General features: G+C 44.7%; 1 protein-coding gene across 1 annotated transcript in view; it reads left to right on the top strand.

Moving 5' to 3' along the window:
* pcnt (pericentrin) overlaps positions 1–18,945 on the top strand; it is a 33,295-nt gene that overhangs the window by 1,107 nt on the left and 13,243 nt on the right. The window contains exons 3-40 of the mRNA XM_077621402.1: positions 976–1,155; positions 1,694–1,828; positions 2,110–2,250; positions 2,764–3,254; positions 3,345–3,617; positions 3,813–4,086; positions 4,980–5,354; positions 5,446–5,634; positions 5,715–5,810; positions 6,529–6,672; positions 6,752–6,953; positions 7,365–7,432; positions 7,503–7,746; positions 7,960–8,060; positions 8,182–8,293; positions 8,436–8,562; positions 8,629–8,748; positions 8,834–8,912; positions 9,315–9,398; positions 9,457–9,568; positions 9,648–9,688; positions 9,760–9,891; positions 9,953–10,139; positions 10,342–10,462; positions 10,547–10,988; positions 11,085–11,261; positions 11,375–11,446; positions 11,962–12,066; positions 12,309–12,449; positions 13,386–13,520; positions 14,798–14,958; positions 15,055–15,203; positions 15,307–15,491; positions 16,332–16,494; positions 16,601–16,843; positions 17,902–18,134; positions 18,541–18,648; positions 18,827–18,847. Coding sequence (XP_077477528.1) covers positions 976–1,155; positions 1,694–1,828; positions 2,110–2,250; positions 2,764–3,254; positions 3,345–3,617; positions 3,813–4,086; positions 4,980–5,354; positions 5,446–5,634; positions 5,715–5,810; positions 6,529–6,672; positions 6,752–6,953; positions 7,365–7,432; positions 7,503–7,746; positions 7,960–8,060; positions 8,182–8,293; positions 8,436–8,562; positions 8,629–8,748; positions 8,834–8,912; positions 9,315–9,398; positions 9,457–9,568; positions 9,648–9,688; positions 9,760–9,891; positions 9,953–10,139; positions 10,342–10,462; positions 10,547–10,988; positions 11,085–11,261; positions 11,375–11,446; positions 11,962–12,066; positions 12,309–12,449; positions 13,386–13,520; positions 14,798–14,958; positions 15,055–15,203; positions 15,307–15,491; positions 16,332–16,494; positions 16,601–16,843; positions 17,902–18,134; positions 18,541–18,648; positions 18,827–18,847 — 6,363 coding nt within the window. The remainder of the gene's footprint in view (positions 1–975; positions 1,156–1,693; positions 1,829–2,109; positions 2,251–2,763; positions 3,255–3,344; positions 3,618–3,812; positions 4,087–4,979; positions 5,355–5,445; positions 5,635–5,714; positions 5,811–6,528; positions 6,673–6,751; positions 6,954–7,364; positions 7,433–7,502; positions 7,747–7,959; positions 8,061–8,181; positions 8,294–8,435; positions 8,563–8,628; positions 8,749–8,833; positions 8,913–9,314; positions 9,399–9,456; positions 9,569–9,647; positions 9,689–9,759; positions 9,892–9,952; positions 10,140–10,341; positions 10,463–10,546; positions 10,989–11,084; positions 11,262–11,374; positions 11,447–11,961; positions 12,067–12,308; positions 12,450–13,385; positions 13,521–14,797; positions 14,959–15,054; positions 15,204–15,306; positions 15,492–16,331; positions 16,495–16,600; positions 16,844–17,901; positions 18,135–18,540; positions 18,649–18,826; positions 18,848–18,945) is intronic.

Genomic DNA, 18,945 nt, shown 5'->3' on the forward strand with positions numbered 1-18,945 from the left:
TATTTTTTATTAATTCATTGACGACTTTTTCCAAGGACAAGATTTTTCCATCTATTTCTCTTCAGATCAGCGGTATTAAAACCACAGCTACTTTAAAGCCGTGTAGAATTTTTTATTTTATTTTATTATCCTCCCGCAAATTGTAAACAAAATACGAGCGCGGACGAACATTTCATTGGACCTTTTCAGCCTCTCAATTCCAAAAACTTGCAATTTTCTCAAGACAAAATACTCATAATAAATATATGAATGACCCCAGAAAGCTAATTTTAGCACATTTGGATGGTAAATGGTTTTTCCAACATCAGAAAACAATGCAAAAGGAAATATAACCTTCATATAGTGTACGTAAAATGCAATTTTTGGCAATTATAGATCCCCTCCGCAAAAAAAAAAGATTTTTGTGGGGTGGTTTACGGTTGAAAGGCTAAAAGCCTTATTTCCAAGCTTATTATTGCATGCAACTCAGTACACAAAGCAACAAGTAGCTCCCCCAAGGCCATGTCACCTCCAATGGAATGAGCGCTCTGATATGTGCAAACACACACACACATTTTCTGCTTTCTCTCCGTATGACTTCTCCCGATCCTCCGCCTCGACTCGTAGCATCCTCCGTTAAATCATTGCGCGTCCCTCGCGAAGCTCACTTTTGTCTCCCGCCATGCGAACCGCTTTCATTCAAGCTGCTTAAAACCAGATCGTGACGGATGTAACGTCCTCAAGTGGATTGAAGATGTTTAAAAATGAATGAAGGGCTTTTTTCGCATGCTTCTCAGATCCGCTTTGGGTTGCCTCCTACTTTTTGGGACTTCACTTTGGCTTCCGCTGTGATCTCCTGGCCTATTTTGTCTTCCTTTCGGAGGGCGTCTTCGCCCGTTATTTTTTGTCGGAAAAGATAGGCATGCTGCTGGCGTGGTGGTGCTCGGCGGTACTGACTTACGTGTCCGTCTACCTCTCGCTGTCCTTCCTTCGCAGCTTGCTAGCTTTCGACAGAAGCGGGCGAAGAGCAACGGTGCGAGGCCGGCGAAAAAGGCGGCGCCGAGGGCGGGCCCGGCTGTCTCGCAGGATGACGGAGCGACGCAAGACCGCCACCTAGCGCCACCGCCGCCCACGACGACCGATCGCCAGGAGCCCGAGCGGAACTCCGTACTCGAGGTACGCCGTTATCGCCTCCAGCTTCGAGACCATGAGCTATCGTCTCAAATTAAGCAATCTTTGTCCAGGAAGTTAAACCTAAAAATGCATACGTTTACAAAAAAAACTGATCATTCTTACCTGATTCATTCCTTCTGTCGCATTGCTTGGACATTGTCATTGATTAAATATATACTTTTGTCTGCTCATTTTAACGCCCGTTTTCTGACCCTAGTTCATTTGTAATTCCAGTTTTCCTTTGTGGTGGGAGGGGCATAAGAACTGGACAAAATGTCTTGCCAGTCAGTGATTTGCATTTTGATCGCCCGCTTTAACGGAATAACCTCGTAACCCGGCCTTCCACTTTATAAACATACAACACAGAAATGGGTCAGCAAGCATCATGTTGCCTGTGAGCCATGTTGTCATAGCAACCTGGCCTGCATTTACCGACATATCCAGCCTTCAGCTAGCAAGCGTGTTTGTTTGTCCCCTCCCCAATGTCTTTTTTGGCCAAGCGTCAACGGAACACTTTGTGTCTTTCCATCTTTTTCCCCAGAATGCGCCGGCCACCGAGAAGACGACGCTTGGCCGACGGGAAGCGGAGCTTCTCGGCGGGGAGACCGACGAGTCTCCCGTTGGTCAAATGCGAGACGGGGAACGGCTTGTGCTCATCAGCCAAGAGCAATTACAGGTACGGCTAATTTAATAATCAAATGTCGTTCTGCCATGGCTTTTGAAACACCAGGGAAATGAATTTAAAAGGAAGATACATTTCACTTTTTCATGTTGAATTATTTACTGTGAGTTTAGTGTGCAACATCACGTCAGCTCCATTTTCGGTTTTGACATTTTCAGCCAAGTTTACTGCACCATCGCGTTCCGTCAGACTCACTGGTTCTTACGCCCAATTTGTCTTCAGTCCAGCGCATAAACCTGAATTGAAAGTGTCTATTTTTTTGTTGTACTTTGCAGCAAGCGGTGGAGAAGCGGGACGAGATCATTGGCAAACTCAGTGGCAACTTGCAGGAGGCCCTGGCTAGCCGAGACGAGTTACAGCTAGAAGTGCAGTCCCTCGCCGGTCAGATCCAGGCCCTCCAGAAGAAACTCCAACAAGTACGTGTCTGCTTCAATGAGCATCCGCTTTTACAGATTTCATGACCTCCAAAACACCCCTAATTTTTAGGATGTAACAACATTAAAAAATCAAGAAGACTGACAGAATTTTATAACCTGAAAATTTTGTACCTAGAGGCATTTGTCAGTAGAGGTACGACTGTAATTGTCATTCTGATAGGTCAAAGTGTATTTCTAATCTTAGCTATTGTTCATTGGCTTGTAATCCATAAAAGCCAACATTTCCAAATTTCTCTCATTGAACTTTTTCAACTTTTATAGCTTATATAAAAGAAAGCAAAAAACCTTTGTCTAAAATCACCAATACGTTGAGTTGATGGCTTTGACATTGACAGTGGTAGACGTCCAATCCGTTGCGAGCGTCACACGGGATCAGTGATAACGAAATATGATCATTCAAAACCGAGCGTCCCGGTTCTAACGGCTTTGACGTCTTATCACTTTCGTTGACGTACCGCAAAAAGCTCATCTGGATAAACTTGTGTTCCGTAGACGGGCGTGGACTTCCAACGCCTCAAAAGTCAGCTCGGACCAGAAGTCCACCACGCGGTTGAACGGCGGCGGGGGACCGTCTCCCAAAACGAGGACCTCGGCTCGGAAGACGCATCGGTCGCCTCCCAGAGCGGCTTACTGGAGGACGCAGGAAAGGACGGGGAGACGCGGAAGGAAGCGCTGAAGGAGAGGCTTGAAGAGGAGGAGGAAGAGCGATTGAGTCGAGAGGAGTCGCTCAGGACGTTAAAGCGGGAGCACCAGGAAGAGCTGGACAGAGTCAAGCGGCTATTGGAGGAGAGCGCTAAAGAAGTTAGCGCCCTGAAAGCCTTCAAGGAGCTCCAGAACCAAGACCAAGCTGCTTCCGAAAAAACGCTCAAGGACAACGATTACCTGTCGCTCGCTGGAGACCTTGTCATGGAGCGCTACTTGGCGCCATCTTCGTGGAGTCCCGGGAGATCTTGCGCAACTCTGGACACCTCGTCAGAACAAAGGTTAGATTGTTCCTGTGCCGGCCAATCGGCTAGTTTTTTTGTTTCAGTCTACTTTTGACACCGTGTCCTTATTGCTCTTTGCTCTTACAGGTTCGAGCTGGACAGCGATGTCTTCAGTGACCAAGCCCTGCTGTCCATCTCCAAATGCGTCCCGCGAGAAACCTGGGACGATACGGTTTTCGAACCGGCGGAGACCAGCGGCGTCTCCGGGCGGTTTTTCGCTGAGACTGATCTGGCCAGAGAGCTGCTCAACCAGCAGTGCGAGGAGCTGCGTCAGGAGCTGCTGATGAAAGACCACGACTTGGAAGCCATGCGAGAAGAGATCCGCAAGACCGCCGAAGATCTGGAGGAAGCCAGGAGCAGGTGATCCCACTGTTGAGCCCAAAAGTATTTTAATTGACAACACCGAAGAAAGAATATTTTTTATTTTGATCGACAACACCGTTATTGCATCCATCCCAGTGAAAAGAATATTTTTTTTAATATGCGAGAAAATATAGTATATACACACGATTTAATTTTTCTCGTGTCATAGCGGCAATTTTTTTTTGTTTCTAGGTGGGCTCAAGTTACGGAGGAGCTTATGGACGCCAACAGGGAGGTCGAGGACGAAAAGGAGAGAAGACGATGGGCCGAGGAGAAGCTCAACTTGCAAAGCCTTGCACAAGACAGCCTTCAGGAGGAAAAAATGGCGTCCGAAGCCTCCCCTACGGTCTCAACGTTGGACGATAAGACGTACGAGGAGAGCGACACTTCTTCGCCGCCATGTCAAAATGGGCCGGAGAGGCCGCAAATGCAGGCGGTGGATGACAACTGCCTGGAAACATTGCAGGTATGTTGAGGAAAATACCAGAAAAATGATTGAGTGCCAATCGGTGACCTAAAAGAAAACACAATCCCATTTATTAAGTACAATTACTCAAGTACACTGCTTAAAGGCGTAGTATTACAGAGCTGCCAAAAAGTAGTTTACTACGTCACTTTTTGCCAAACTGCTAAATATGGATTTTGTATCCAAACTACGAAAACCAAAAAAAAACATCTAACTGTCGTTAATTTACATTTAAAAAATCATTTCTGGCCCTTATTGGGTATGTATTTGCTTTTCAATCCAATCAATCAAATCAAAAGCCTTTATTGTCATTATCGTGACCGGACGTTACGCCGAAAGACGTTTGGCCGACGGACGTTTCGTTGACGGCCGTTTCGCCGACAGACAGTTCGTCGAATGGACGTTTCGCCAAAACGGGATTCGCGCGCTCGCCCGGCCCCCGGATCGTGTGTGTATATGTTTTTCAACCTCGGCACAAAAAAACTACACAATGAGAAACATCCCCACTTTTATTTGTTTAATAAAATAATAAATTATACACTTTAATTTTTTCGGCGAAACGTCCGTTCGGCGAACTGTCCATTCGGCGAAACGTCCTTCGGCGAATCGTCCCTGTACTGTCATTATACAACAGCTGCGTATGACAAAATTAGTGGTGCTACTCCACAGTGTGTGTTTCTCAGTAAAAACATAAGTAACATAAAAAGTCAAGGTAAATTCTAAAATATTGCACAATCTAAGATATTGCACATTGTCAACGAGAGAGCAAAGAGCCACTGCATCCGTGTGCGCTGCCATCTTGGATCTTTTGAGTAAATACAATATTTACGACTGAGATGATGTACATTTGTTCAATTTGGGACTAACCGGCGACTACGTCTCTCCTTTTCTAGGCCAGTTATGATGAGCTCCTGTCGGAACTTGAGGAAATAAAAAACAAGTATCAAACAACATCGGCATTCCTGGACGAAAGGACGACGGCAATGGAGCGAACGGAAGAAGAGCTCCAAACAACACGTGTCCAGCTCCTGAGCTTCCAAACGCAGGTGACCAGCTTAAAGGAAGAACTGGAAAATTGGCACTGTCGTTCGCAAAGTGCCGATGACCTTCGAAGGGAATTGGAAAGCGAGATTAGAAACCTGGAGGGGGAAAAAGCTCAGGCACTCCGGGAGAGAGAAATATACCGGAGCCAACAAGAGAAGATGGAACAGTTGCTTAAGGAGGAACTGGATCAGTTCGAGAACTTGATCAAGATCAAGGATGCCGAGGTGAGCGTCCACAAAATGGCGGCCGAGCGCTTCCATTGTGCGGCCGTTTTGGGAGAAGTCCAGATGGTTTATTGATATTTTGCTCCTACAGTTCGCCGGAGAGAGAGAAAAGTGGGAGGACGAGAGGCAGGAGAAGGACAAACAAGTTGGAGAAATCCTGCAAACGCTCAAGACCGAGCGAGAGGAGGAGGTCAAGGCCCTCACGGAAAAGTGGCTCTCGGTCGTGGAGGAGGCCACGGAGAGCCTACGACAGGAGCTCCACGATCAACATCGGCGAGAGGTGTTTAACGGCTGCTCATCCTTGGTGAAAACCGGGGACCGGCGCCAAGACTATTTAACCCGAGCTTTTCTCTCTCGTAGATTTCCGAATTGAACAGCCACGCGGAAACTGAGCTGCGAAGGCAAATAGCCGCCATGGAGCAGGAACAGAAGCGACAGATGAGCCTCATCAAACAGGTATTTCAGTAGCCAGTTACTTCAATCTTGATTTTTATATTAAGCACTAATAATGAAGTTAAAAAAAAACAATTGAAGATGTTCCACCTTCCAAGTCGGGTGGAAAAATATGAACCCTAAACCAATGCCAAGTGTGGTCATTTTGACACTGCAAACGGAATATACAGAGCTTCCAAATGTGAAAAATGATACTTGGTAGTGGGTAAAGAGAATTTTCAGATTTTGTGAGCGCTTCTCCTCGTGGATTTTTGTGGCGACGTGTACAAAAATCAAGCTCAATATAAGCTAAACAGTTTCAAATATAATATTTTTGTCAATAGTTCATTTTTGGAAAAAATAAAATGGGCTAATCAACTAACCTTTTGATGTCGCGGACTTTGTTAACACACATCTTGAAGTAACTGACGTGTCATTGAAAAGGAAGTGAGCACGCCAATTACCTTTCAAAATAATGGGAGGTTTCGGCAACAAGCAAAATTAAAAAAGGAAGTTCAAATGGTGAGCCAAACCCGAAAATTATAGGTTTTTTTCATGTAAACATTGGATGATTTTTATTTGTATATTTTTTTACTTTTGTAGTTTTGATACAAAATGCGTATTTAATAGTTTGGTATGAAACTACAAAAGATTTGTAGTATTTGGCAGCTCTGAATCCACTATACCCGCTTTCCTCAGTTCCTTTTTCAGCTTTTTTTAGGAGCCTCCTTTTCTTGTGCAGGTTACGGAACGCGAGCACGAGCGGGCGGTGTCCGAGCTGTTGGAAAAACAGCAGAAAGAGCTCCGCCGCCTGAAGCTGGAGGTCTCCGCCGAGGTGACGGAAAGTCTGGAGGCTGCTCACCAGGTGGAAATGGAACAGGCACAGGTAAAAACAAAACAAAAAAAAACAGCTTTTTCGAGAGACGGGGATGTTAACCTGACTTTGCACCGCTTTGAAACCAAAGGCGCAGAAGGCTCGTGAGCTAGAAGCCTTTCACATGAGCCTGACAAACCTCCACACGTCCCCGCTCGAGGTCACCCAGGATTTGGATCTCACCAATGTGCAAGTCTCTCTGCGGGATCAGCCCCAGTTGGAACTGGACCTCATCCGAATGCAGAATGAGGCCAAGGAGCTTCGCCTGCGCCAGTCGCATCAACGAGACATGGGTGAGTACGGCCGGCTCGGTGCACGGTCGATTGGTCGCCCGGAAGGTTATTAATAATTACCATTTAAATTGTTGCTCAAATTCCCTAAATACAAACTGCGAATGACTATTTAGTCATACTTAATGCCCTAGTCATTATTAGGCTAAAGAAAAGCTCCAAATTTCCCAGACTTTTATTGTTTTTTGTTGGAGAACTTGTTAAGACCCTGACTGACGTAGCTTCTTACAGGGACAGCGCACGTACATACAAACTCTTCTACACTCACACGTCGGCTCAGTGAAACTGGTCATGGCCATTGTTGGTCGCCCGTTGTCGCGGTCCGGGCGACCAATCGACCGCACACGGGCCGGCTCCAATAATGAATATCTTGGGCTTCAATTTCTTTTCTGTTTTGTTCGGTTGCCCGTACAGAAGAGTTGAAAGAGAGCTTTGCCTACGAAAAAGGTTCCATGGAGGAGAAGCAGACCAAAGAGATAAACGTAAGGCCTTCCCAAAAAAACCCTAACGCTTCATTCGCATTTTTTGAAATAACCACGCTTGGCGTTCCAGCTCCTAAGGTCGGAGTGGGCGTCCGAAGCCGAAAGGACCCAGTCGGCGCTTCGAGACAGCCAGGCCTCATTGGCGCAAACCAGCCGAGATTTGACGGAAGCCAACGAGTCCCTGTCCCGCACCCGAACCGAGCTGCAAGAGTCCAAAGCGCGCTTGGAAAGTTTGGAGATCTTAAGTCAGGAGCAGAAGCAGAAACTCCAGGAGGAGCTGAAACGGGCCTGGGCTGACAGGAATATCAACGCCTGTATGTTTTCTCCTCAGATAAAGACTTACATTGTATCTGCCAACCTTGCCACAAAGGCATTGTATCTGGCAACCTTAAAAGGTTGCCAGATACAATGTAAATCCAGGAACACCGTCTTTTTGGAAAAAATGAAGTCGTGTGTGGGGTTTTGAAATGATTAGCATGTTTCACCAGGATGTTATTTCCCTTTTTTTTTTATTTTAATGGGTTCAGGTTCTCTGGAGAATTTGGTGTCTAGCCACAAGGCCTTGCTTCAGGAGAAAGAGCAGCAAGTTCAGCAACTAGAAGAGACGCGTCGGAAATTGCAGGAAGAGGTGAATTAAGTCAAATCAGAAACAGTGATCAAATCTTTCTAAAAGTCACAGTGACGTCATTTTTTGGACGCAATTCAAGTCCCGTCTGACAGGCGGCGTCTCGCGCGGTTCTTTTGAACAGATGTCGCGGCTACGGGAAGAACAAGATCTGCTGAAGAAGACCTCCAAGCAGGAAGTGGATCAGTTGTGGGCTCAGCTGGAGAGCATGAGAACTAGTCGTCAGGAGTTAGGAGGTGAGCTTTGTCATACGACATGTTACCAGACCGCCATTTTTAAGATAGGCGGTTATTCTGCTTCATGGAATGGGGCACGGGAGAAATATGGAATTTTTTTTAACTGGAATCATTTAGTCAACTGCTTTTTTTTCCATCCCAGAACTGAAGGAGCAACTGCTGGCTCGCTCGTCCCGCGTGGACGACATGGAGCGCCTCAAGGTGGAATTTAACAAGCAAAAGCGTGAAATCGAAGAGCAGAACGAGGTCGAGCTGGAGGGCTTGAGGAGGTACAAGCGACCCGATACCGATTTCTTTGTTCTGTATCAAATGGAAATTGATCTCCTGGTGTTCAGGTACTTTGAGCAGCGATTGCGCGTGTCGGAGGAGAGCTACCGAGAAGAAATTGCTCTACTTCAGATGAAGCTGGTGGAAAGCGCTTTGGAGGATTCTTTGCTTAAATCCACGGAACACAGGTATTCCGACAAATACACCTTGATAAACCTCCTAAAATACTCAAATGTTGTTGTTTTTTCCCCCCTCATCGCCTGTTCAATTTAGTTTCATATCTCAAGATCCGGCAAAAGGAGAAACGGAGGACGTGCTATGGGACGACAGCCTTCAAATGGACCAACAAAAGGTGAAATTACGAGTACTGCTATTCCCTAGAACTGCGCAATCTGCCCCCCAAAAAAGATCATTTAAAAAAGAAAAAAAATCTTATCCTGTCAATTTTTTTCACTTTGTTTTTCTGTGTTTTTTTAACTTGTAGTTTTAAAGAATTGGCAATGGTGAAAAAAATTAAGCATGATTTTTTTTTAAAAATCACTGACTACAAAGTGTTTATAAAAGCATCACATTTTTTGAAAAGTGATTTTTCTTCAATAACTAGCAGTCCTCACAGTGCATGGAATTAAAGGGACATTACACCAAAATTGTTTTTTAAAAATATAACCTGTAATGCATGGGAAATGGGCGGGACTTCCAGCAACCATTTTTACTTGAACAACTTTCTAATTTCTTAATATTTCACACCATCTAGGAAGGACCCGACACTCCATCGGAAGCCAAATATCGAACGGAGATAAACGACCTGCAATCGTCCTTTAAGGAAGAATTGCAGAAGGTAGGACTCATTTCATGCTTGCCACCTCACACGCGGGTAATCCCAACTTTGGTTGTAGGTGCATTCGGATCTGGCAGCCCATTACTACCGAGAACTGCAGGAGATGAAAAGTCGCCATTCCTTGGAAGTGGAGCAGCTCCGAGCCAAACTCTCCGAGCGTCACCTGCGAGGTGCTTGACGCTCTTCCCACATTTCCACGTCCGCGGGAACGCTAAATCAATTCGACTTGAACCCGTCCGTGTCTTGCAGAGGTCACCCGCGTGCACACGGAGGCCGCCAGACAAGTCGAGGTGAGAGGGTGGATCTCGCCACGGGGGGAAAAAGGGCCGACGTTGAACAGACGCGTGGTGGTTTCCTTCAGGTCGAGGTGGAACTGCGTTTATGGGGCTGCACCGAGGAGCGCCACACCAGCTTGACGCTCATCCACAGCTTGCAGAACACGCTGGCCGACGAGAAGAAACGCAACGGCGAGCTGAGCGCGGCCACCCGAACGGTAGTCGAGACGGCAACGGTGAACGGTTACGGGATTCTGAACGGTTACGTTTGCGCGGCAGCTGAAAAGGGAGCATGATGAGGAGCGCCTCGTCCTGAGGGAAACGCTGGTGCAACAAAGCGAGGAGAAAATGAGAAGGGCGAGAGAGGAGCACCACGCCGAGCTGGCTGCCGTCAAGAAGGAGATGGAAGAGGAGAAAGCGCGGTTGGAAAAAGCGCTCTCGGAGGAAAAAGCAAAGAAGGCGGAGTGTAAGATGTGTTTTAGCATGTTGGCATGTTATTTTGGGTCACGAAGGAACATCTTGTCGACCATATTTTGACCAAAGTGACCCTAAATGCCAAGGTTTTTTTTCTTTGTTTGATTTTTCAATGTCCCAAAGTCATCACCTAACCTAGAAGAAGTTAATATTGATGTGCCCATCCTTTGTTTTGTCATGCTTTTTTTCTGTAGATCCCCAGACTCTTAAAGCTGAGCTACAACACGAGACGAGCACCACGGCAAAGGAAATGAAAGAGCTGACACTCCTGCTCCAACGGCAGGCTGACGAGCGACTGAAACAAACTTTAGACGGGTGAGAGAGATGTCATGGATGATGCTTCAAATAAAGTGGAACTTCCATGAATTCCTTATCGGCAAATATTTTTGTTTTCTTCAGATTTGAGGAAGAAAAGGCTGTTTTGGAGCAACGCTTGGCCCAGAAGAATGAGATGTCTTTGGCGGAGCTGCAGAAGAAGCATCAGACTCAATTGGAGAAGGAACTAGCCACCCTGGTGGAGAAGCACTCCAAAGAGGTGGATTCGCTCCAGGCCCAACACAAAGCACAACTGGAGTGTATCGGTGCCGGGCACGATGAGCGGCTGGCGTCCGCCGTCGCCCGGCTAAGGTCGGAGCACAAGGCCCAGATCTCGGCTCTCGCTTCCAAGCGCCAGGAGGACCTGGAAGCCCTGGAGGCCTCGTACCGAGGAACGGTCGGAGCCCGGCTGGAGGCTCGAGAGGCGGAGCTGGCTCAGAAACACCAGGAGGAAGTGGATGAAATTGAAAAGAGGATGCTCAGTAATATGGACACCTTGGAAGCCACCTACCTGAAGGAAGTACACGTAAGAGCCCGCCTTTGGAGAACCGTCGTCTTGGTCCTCAAAGTTGGTTGTTTTTATGGAGTTATTTGACGTTTTTGTTGTTGTTTGTAACGCCAGGCGCTGCGTGATGAAATGATCCTTCTGGAACAGAAGCACCATCAAGACCTCGTCAGTCAGAAGGAGCGTTACTTCAAAGAGCAGGAGGTGGTCAGAGAAGAGGTGAAAAAGGAACTTGCTCAGATGCACGTAGACAAGTTTCGAGCCATGGCGGCCGAGCTCGACCTTAATCACCAGGTGAACAAGAAGGCGAAAACCGAGACCGAGTCTTTTCTCCCCGGAATACATTTTGTTTTGTAATACTCTTCCATATATTTTTTTATTTATTTATTTTCCCCCACTTTGCACAGACGGAACTGGCTGCTCAAAAAGAGTCATTGGATGCCGAACACTGCAAAGCTCTGAGTACCCTGAAGGCACAGGTAATAATTAGTCGCACCAGACTTTAAATCGAGTTTACAAAAAGAAAGTTTAAGCTGTAACACTGTCACTAGTCTCACTTGAGCACGGAAAGAGTAGTTGAAATGGATTGAACAATGACCAAAATCACGTACAGTAGTCCTGATTAATTGAGTTATTACTTTTGATACTGCTAACATGAGCAGCATTTAGCCTAGCAAGCTAACATGATGCAGCACTTCAGCTCAACAACGGACGCTCTGTCAACGTTAGTGACTTTCCCAGCATGTACACGGCCTTGTTTTAGCTACACTCGGCTCAAGAAGAACAGTTCCGTTAGCTTAGCGACTTGGAGTGGTTTAGGGTTAGGGTTAGCTCTGGTTGCTAGTTTTCGGTGACCAGGTAGCCTCCAAAATGTTCAGTGTATCTTCCGTTAATAATAAAAGTCATGGTATTTTTTTCTATGCTGGTAAATAATAAATAATAACGGTCATTCCTCTTTATGTTTTGTAAACAGCAAATGACTGTCTATTCTCAGGTTCTAGAACTGGAGCAGCAACACGGGACTGCTCTTCAGGAGCTCACGCAGGCCTTCACCACTGACAATGAACAACTACGCAATCAGTTCCAGCTCCAACTAAAGGTCTGTTAACAGAGGTTACGGTCAATGAAACTTAAACACGATCCACCTCAGGTATTGATAATCATTGTCTCTCCATATTGTGAGAGAATCATTCTCGTGAGTCTCGTAACGCCAATGACGTGGGGCGGTAACGAGAGGTTCCTGGCCTTCGCTATTCAATCTTCCGCCGTTCACAATAGTGTATTTGTACCATTCTGTGGAAGAAGAAAAAAACAGACCATGCATTGTTGCTCTGTTTACAGGAGCTGAAAGGCGTTTCGGCACGGGAACTGGAGGCATGTCGAAGGGAGCTTGACGAAGAGTCGTGCAGGAAACGGCAGCACTACCTGGAGGAGGCGGAGCTTCTCAAGGCCCAGTTGCAAATTGACATCCAGCACGTCAAGGTGAGAGATGCTTTTGACTAAAATCCAAAATCGCACTACTCTACAATTAAATTACTTTCTTTCATTTTTTTTTTAACTTTAGAAAATCATACTGAGTGCATATCACAATTTGTCTACATATTGAGAAATGGGTTAATTTTCAGGATGCATCCTTTTGAGATAGTTTTGATATTTTGCTTCATAATAATCCCATTCTTTGTCCATTTATTTGCATGAATTGTAAAATATGTTAAATGATAAAAAAGGGTTGTGTTTAAAGGAGCACTATTCCAACAAACACTATTGCCCAATCTCGATCTGTTCTGTAATATAGAACATTTACTATAATGTTGAATATAAATGAGTGTTTATTTATAATCAAGTGAACTGTAATATAGTCTTTAAAATGTATTTGCTTTTCATCAAATATGTATTTATATTTAGTAAAAAAAACATGATTCTCAACAAAATAGAATGGCTTACTTATTAGTACTTAACGCATAAATCCTGATGAGCAAATTCCACGCCTGAATTCTTACGCTTCCCCAAGCGTGTCATATCTGAGCTGTTGTTATGTAATCTCCGTGGATTATTTCACGCTGCCGTTTGTCCGTTGGCGACGTTCCGCTTTTTAATCTCCAGATGCACCAATTCATTTGAAGGTTTAGTTGGTTTTTTTTTCCTCCTCTTTTTTGGACCCGTTCCCAATGGAGCTTTAGTCAAACCGGGTTTCTCGCGTAATCCCGCCATCCTATACGAGGGGGCGCGCATGCACGTGTTTTTTACATCGCTGCCATCTGAACAGGGGACGGACAAGTAATCTTTTTATCCGCTGATGTGCAAGGATTTTAGACCAAAAGGCTCTTATTTTCTTTTTTGACATTTCACAGAACTAGACAATGCTGATAAATGAATGGGCATGCCCTTTATTTCATTCTTTTTCTCATTTCTTTCAAGACTGAGAAAGAGGCGGAGCTTGAGGACCTGCGGCAGGCCCTGACGTCAGAACAGGAAGAGAAGGAAAACAGCTACAATGCCAAAATGAGTCAACTTCAAGCACAACTGCAGCAGCTAGAGGATACCATCGCGCAGGTACTTTTGCCATTCCTGCAATCCACTCCAATGCTTCAACCATCGCGGTTTCGCTACATCAGGTTTTTTTCTGTGGGAAATTTTTATCTTGGTTAATTCAATTTTTTTTTGTAAGTTCATAAAAATGTGAAATTCCACGCTCGAATTCGCCAGCGGAAGCCACTCCCCCGTCCTCCGCTTGCTACTAGAACTCAGCACTGAGGTAAAAAAAATAAAAAATAAAAAATAAAACAAATATTTAAAAAATATATATAAATAAAGAAAATAAATATATATATAAATTAAAAAAATAAAACAAATATTTAAAAAATATATATAAATAAAGAAAATAAATATTATATATATATATATATAAATAAATAAAAATTAAAAAAATATATATACATATAATTTTTGGGGGGATGTCTGGTCTACATTAACTGGGATAATGGAGGTATTACTGTACTTGTTTAGTGAAAGCTCACATTTGGCTCACATTTGAACTATCTCTGCGGTAAATGTATTAAGATGTGAAAAATCACGGATTTAGAGACCTAAAAGAAATGTCTCCATTTCCTTTAAGTTATGATTTCCTCCACAATAAGCAACAAAAACTGCTTTAAAACTGCGTAAATTTAACTTTTCAGTTATGTTTTTTAAAGAGTTACGCTTGTACACTTAAAAGAAAACAAATTGGTTTGTGCGTAGTGTTCAAGGTTTTACAATTAATTTTACAATATTAATTGGGATATAAAAGGTGCCTGCTGTTGTGAATGCATTTTAAATAAATAAATAAATAAAAACTGAGGTTGGCAGGTCAATCTTTTGCAAAAGCAAAGCTCAATCCACCTCACAATCTTCTCGCAGAATATTGTTGGCTAACGGCAAGTAAGTGTGTGCATACACGTTTTTGTTGTCATGGCACCTGAGACTTGACTGTTTGATCGTAAGACATGAACATGCACGCTCGCTGGCCCCGTCCCTCCTCCACCAAGAGGGTTAGCAAAGAGCAGCTCAAGAGGGATGATAGGAGGGTTCTGTTCCCCAGGCGACGCCATTGTTTGGCTCATGCAGGTGGCAGCAAGAGACATTTTTTAAAAGTGGGAGGAAGAGCAAAGCAATGAAGGAAAGGTTACAGAAAGCCCAAGCTCCAAATCCTGAAGATCTGACCTATGGATCTTGTAAGATAGGGGTTTAAAGAAGTTTCTTTGTTTCCTCCTCCTGACTAAAGAACCTTTTTTTGAAGGTGCGTTTCCAAGCTAGTCAAAATGACAAGAAAATCTTTTTCATCCCTCCAGTTGCGAGCGGAAGTGGGCTGCCTGAAGGGAAAGTTGGAAGGCGAGCAGTCCGAGAAGGAGACACTTGACGTCCTTCTCCAGAGACGGGAGCGCGAGAATCAGGAGGGAGGGAACCATCTCAAAATGCTGACCGACGACCTGCTGGTCGCCAAAGAGGAGAGGTACGTCTCCGAGACCGTGTTTTTTGGAGGACTGGACTTGTCTCTTTTAATTTCTGATTGATCAATCTAATTGTTTGTCTCCTTTTCCACGCTTAGACGTAAACTGTACCAGGATAACGACACACTGAAGAACGTGGTGATCGAGATGCTTCGGAGCACCATTGCCACTGAAGAGTTGATTGACCAAAAAATTAACACCAGAAGCAGCCTATCTGGGGAAGGCAATAAAAATGCACAAGAATCAGGTCCGTTTTTTTTCTTTTAGAGGGTCCTGACATGTGGATTTGACAGAGGTTTGCTAACCGCTACGCTAGCAGATTTTGCTGATGACTTTTCCCTCTTCTGTAGCCCTGTCAGTCGCAGATATCACTTCAACCGACGACATGGAGCTGACCCCCCAGCTATGTGAGAGTCTGCTGGTTTTAGACGCGCAACTTCATCCCGGCGGGGAGGAAACGGCCGTGAACGCCTGCAGCCGACTGCGCCACACAGTCGATACGCTCCTGGACTTGCTCAACCAAGCCAACGCACAGGTAGCTAACGCTACGGGTTGGAATTACAAACACAGGCGCAAATGGCGCAGAATGTTGCTAACCGTAGCAGAAATGGCACTTATGCTAACGCTGCCCTAGTAAATTGGAAAAGACCGACACAAACCGTCAACTCCCAACATGCATTGTGACCTCGGTACACAGTCGATTGGCGATTGGTCGCTGGTCTTTTGGTCGCCCGGAAGGTAAGTGATAATTACCATTTAAATCGTTGCTCAAATTCCCTAAATACAAACTGCGAATGACTATTTAGTCATACTTAATGCCCTAGTAATTATTAGGCTAAAGAAAAGCTCCAAATTTCCCGGACTTTTATTGTTTTTTGTTGGAGAACTTGTTAAGACCCTGACTGACGTCGCTTCTTAAAGGGACAACGCATGTACATACAAACTCTTCTTCTACATTCACATGTCGGCTCAGTGAAACTGCTCATGGCCATTGTTGGCTTTTAGTGATGCGTAGACCGTGTTGTTTTACCTTGTTTTGTCGCCGGTCTTTTGGTCGCCCGTTGTCGCGGTCGGGGCGACCAAAAGACAGCGACCAATCGACCGCACACGGTGACCTCAAACTTGTGCTTCTTCAGTGACTGTTCCGTTTGATTTATGTGACCATTTGTGTTTTTTACTTGAGTTCATGACCAGCCATTTTGCCGTTTTGGAATTCATTATAAGCCCGTTAGTCTGCTTACAATATTAAAGTTCTAATTTTCTCTTCCCGTCCGAGCACCACAACGTTAAAAAGTTTCCCACGTAAGCCGCACCATCAGCAAAACTTTGATTTTACAGTGTCTTACAAATACGGTGAATTGCTCTTGGGTTGTAGCTGCAACAGATGCATAACTCCCGCTTGTCCATGGAGGAGAGGTTCTCGCAAAGCCAAAAGGATTCCGTCCAACTCCTCGAGCAGCACGACCTCTTGTCGGCGCAGATCGAACGAGAGGTCAAGTCCAAGGCTGAACTGGAACTGGAGCTCCACAAGACGGCGGGTGAGACCCACTAGAGCGACTCTGGTTTTGACATTGGCCTCATTTTGACTTTTTGTAACAAGGAAAGGCACAAATGACCTATTTTTTTCCATGGCAAAACATCCAGGGCTCCTGGACGGCTACGTAGCCGAAAAGGCCATCCTGGAGGAGGCCCTGGTTCAGAAGGAGACGCAGGAGGAGCATTTAGTCAAGGAACTGGATGACCTCCGGAGAAGGGCGCAACGCTCGGAGGGTCTCTGCGCCGAGCTGGAGAACCTGCGAGCCAGACAGCGGGAGTTGGGCGAGGAGAACGCCGCGCTCCTGCGCCAGAAGGAGCACCTTTCTGCCGGCCTCGGGGAGAGGGAGAAAGGTGGGTGTGGTTTTAGAGGAGCCTCAAAGATGCGAACGAGCGAGTACATGTCATGGCCGCACTTCAATATTTCTTCTCTCCTTTAGGCCGTTGGCTCAATTTAGATCCTGTTGCCATTTAGGGGGTCAAAGTAGGTCAAAGTGGGGGAGATTGTGTGCTGTGTTTTTTTTAGATCATTTTGGCATCTTGTGTGTGTGTGTGTGTGCTTTTTTTGCCTAACTCCTATGTAATTTTATGTTTTTTGGGGTCACACACTTTAAAGCACGTGTCAAAGTGGCGGCCCGGGGGCCAAATCTGGCCCGCTGCATCATTTTGTGTGGCCTGGGAAAGTCAATGATGAGTGCCGACTTTCTGTTTTAGGATCAAATTAAAATGAAGAGTATAGATGTATATTAAATGTCCTGATTTTCCCCCTTTTAAATCAATCATTGTCATTTTTAATCCATTTTTTCTCTTTTTAGTTCAAAAATCATTTTGTAAAATCTAAAAATATATTTAAAAAAGCTAAAATAAACATTGTTTTAGATCTATAAAAAACGGAATATTCAGGGCTTTTAATCCAGTTCTTTTAATCCATTAATATAAAAAAAACCTCTAAATATATCTAAAATGGTCCAGCCCACGTGAAATCAAGTTGACGTTAAAGCAGCCCGCGAACCAACCCGAGTCTGACACCTCTGCTTTTAAAGCCTTTATTTTTTTCAAATGGCTAAAAATGGCAATGTACATTATAAACCAGTATGGCTGGAATTATATAAACTCTGGTTGTAATCAATGACCTCAAACCTCATTTGTTGGAGTAACAGTAATTACAATGTTAAAAAATATTTTCAAAAATGCAGTACACTGCTGCGCTAATGTTCTTTGTAATTAAAATATGGTAAGTTTGCAGACATTTTTTAAGAAATGACAATAATAACAAAGAGCTTTCAATTGGTGAGTACGTTCACATTCATTTCCAACTGTCAGAAGGAATGAATATGAACAGTGTTAATGTGGAGGGCCAAAAAATCCCCGCGTTTGGTCCATAACGGTCTTTGGTCTTTCCACCCGTAAAGGTCTGCTAGCGGAAACGGAGCGCTTGACCCAGGATCGTCTCGACATGCAGCGGCAGGCGGCGAAGGACCAAAGCGCCCTGTCCCAACGTCTACAAGTTCTGGAAAGGGAGCTGGAGGAGCAGGAGACCAAGGGCCAGGAGAAGGAGCACCACCACAAGAACCAAGCGGAAGACCTGAACCAGCAGGTGCAAGCGTTGGAGAAACAGCTCAAGAACAATCGCCAGTTCATAGAGGTACCGCCAAAACTCTCTCTCTCTCTACAAAAACTACGAAAATAAAGTCAAGCAACGTATTTTTTTTAGCAATTTACATAAAAAGAATGAAAATTTGGAAAGTTTTCATTTTTTGGGCTGTCCATTTTAACTTACCATGACCATTCATTTTGAAACGCAATGTTAAAATGTTTGGCATTTTGCACCTTGTCAATTATTTTGAAAGTAGCGTGCTCACTTCCTCTTCAAGCAACGTTGTGTTAGCTCAAACCAAAACGGGAATACTAATTGATTTGCTGTTTGTGTATTTTATTTTTTGCAAGAATTCCCCATTGAAAAAAGGAAACTATTTGAAAAACAGTAGGTCATTTTTTAATTTATTTTTTGTTCTTGTCAATAATTAACTCCATTTTATCGGGCCGAACAGGAACAAGCCGTCGAACGCGAACACGAGAGAGACGAGTTCCAGCAGGAAATTGGCCGGCTAGAGAATCAACTCAGGCAGACGTCGGGAGGCGACGTCAAAGGCCACAGGGTAATGCTCACATTTCCTTAAAATAAAATAGATTAGAGCCAAAATGGGGGGGAAATGTATGCACGGTGTCGTGACGCCGTGTCGGAATTGAATGTCTATTAGCGTTTGTTTGCTAAAAGTTGCAGTGACCAAACAAAGCTTGACTTTTGCCGTGTGTTTGTTTCCTCCTGCGCTGTAGTTTGAGGACTTGGTTCTACAGGTATGGACTTCTCCCTTAGTGTATTTATCTGAATCTAAAGCACGGGGTGGAATTTTGCGTTATCCTTTCTCTCAAGCCATCTTTAATGGAGTTTATTT

This window comes from Stigmatopora argus, chromosome 15, assembly GCF_051989625.1.
Source record: "Stigmatopora argus isolate UIUO_Sarg chromosome 15, RoL_Sarg_1.0, whole genome shotgun sequence".
In the NCBI taxonomy this organism is placed as follows: Eukaryota; Metazoa; Chordata; class Actinopteri; order Syngnathiformes; family Syngnathidae; genus Stigmatopora; species Stigmatopora argus.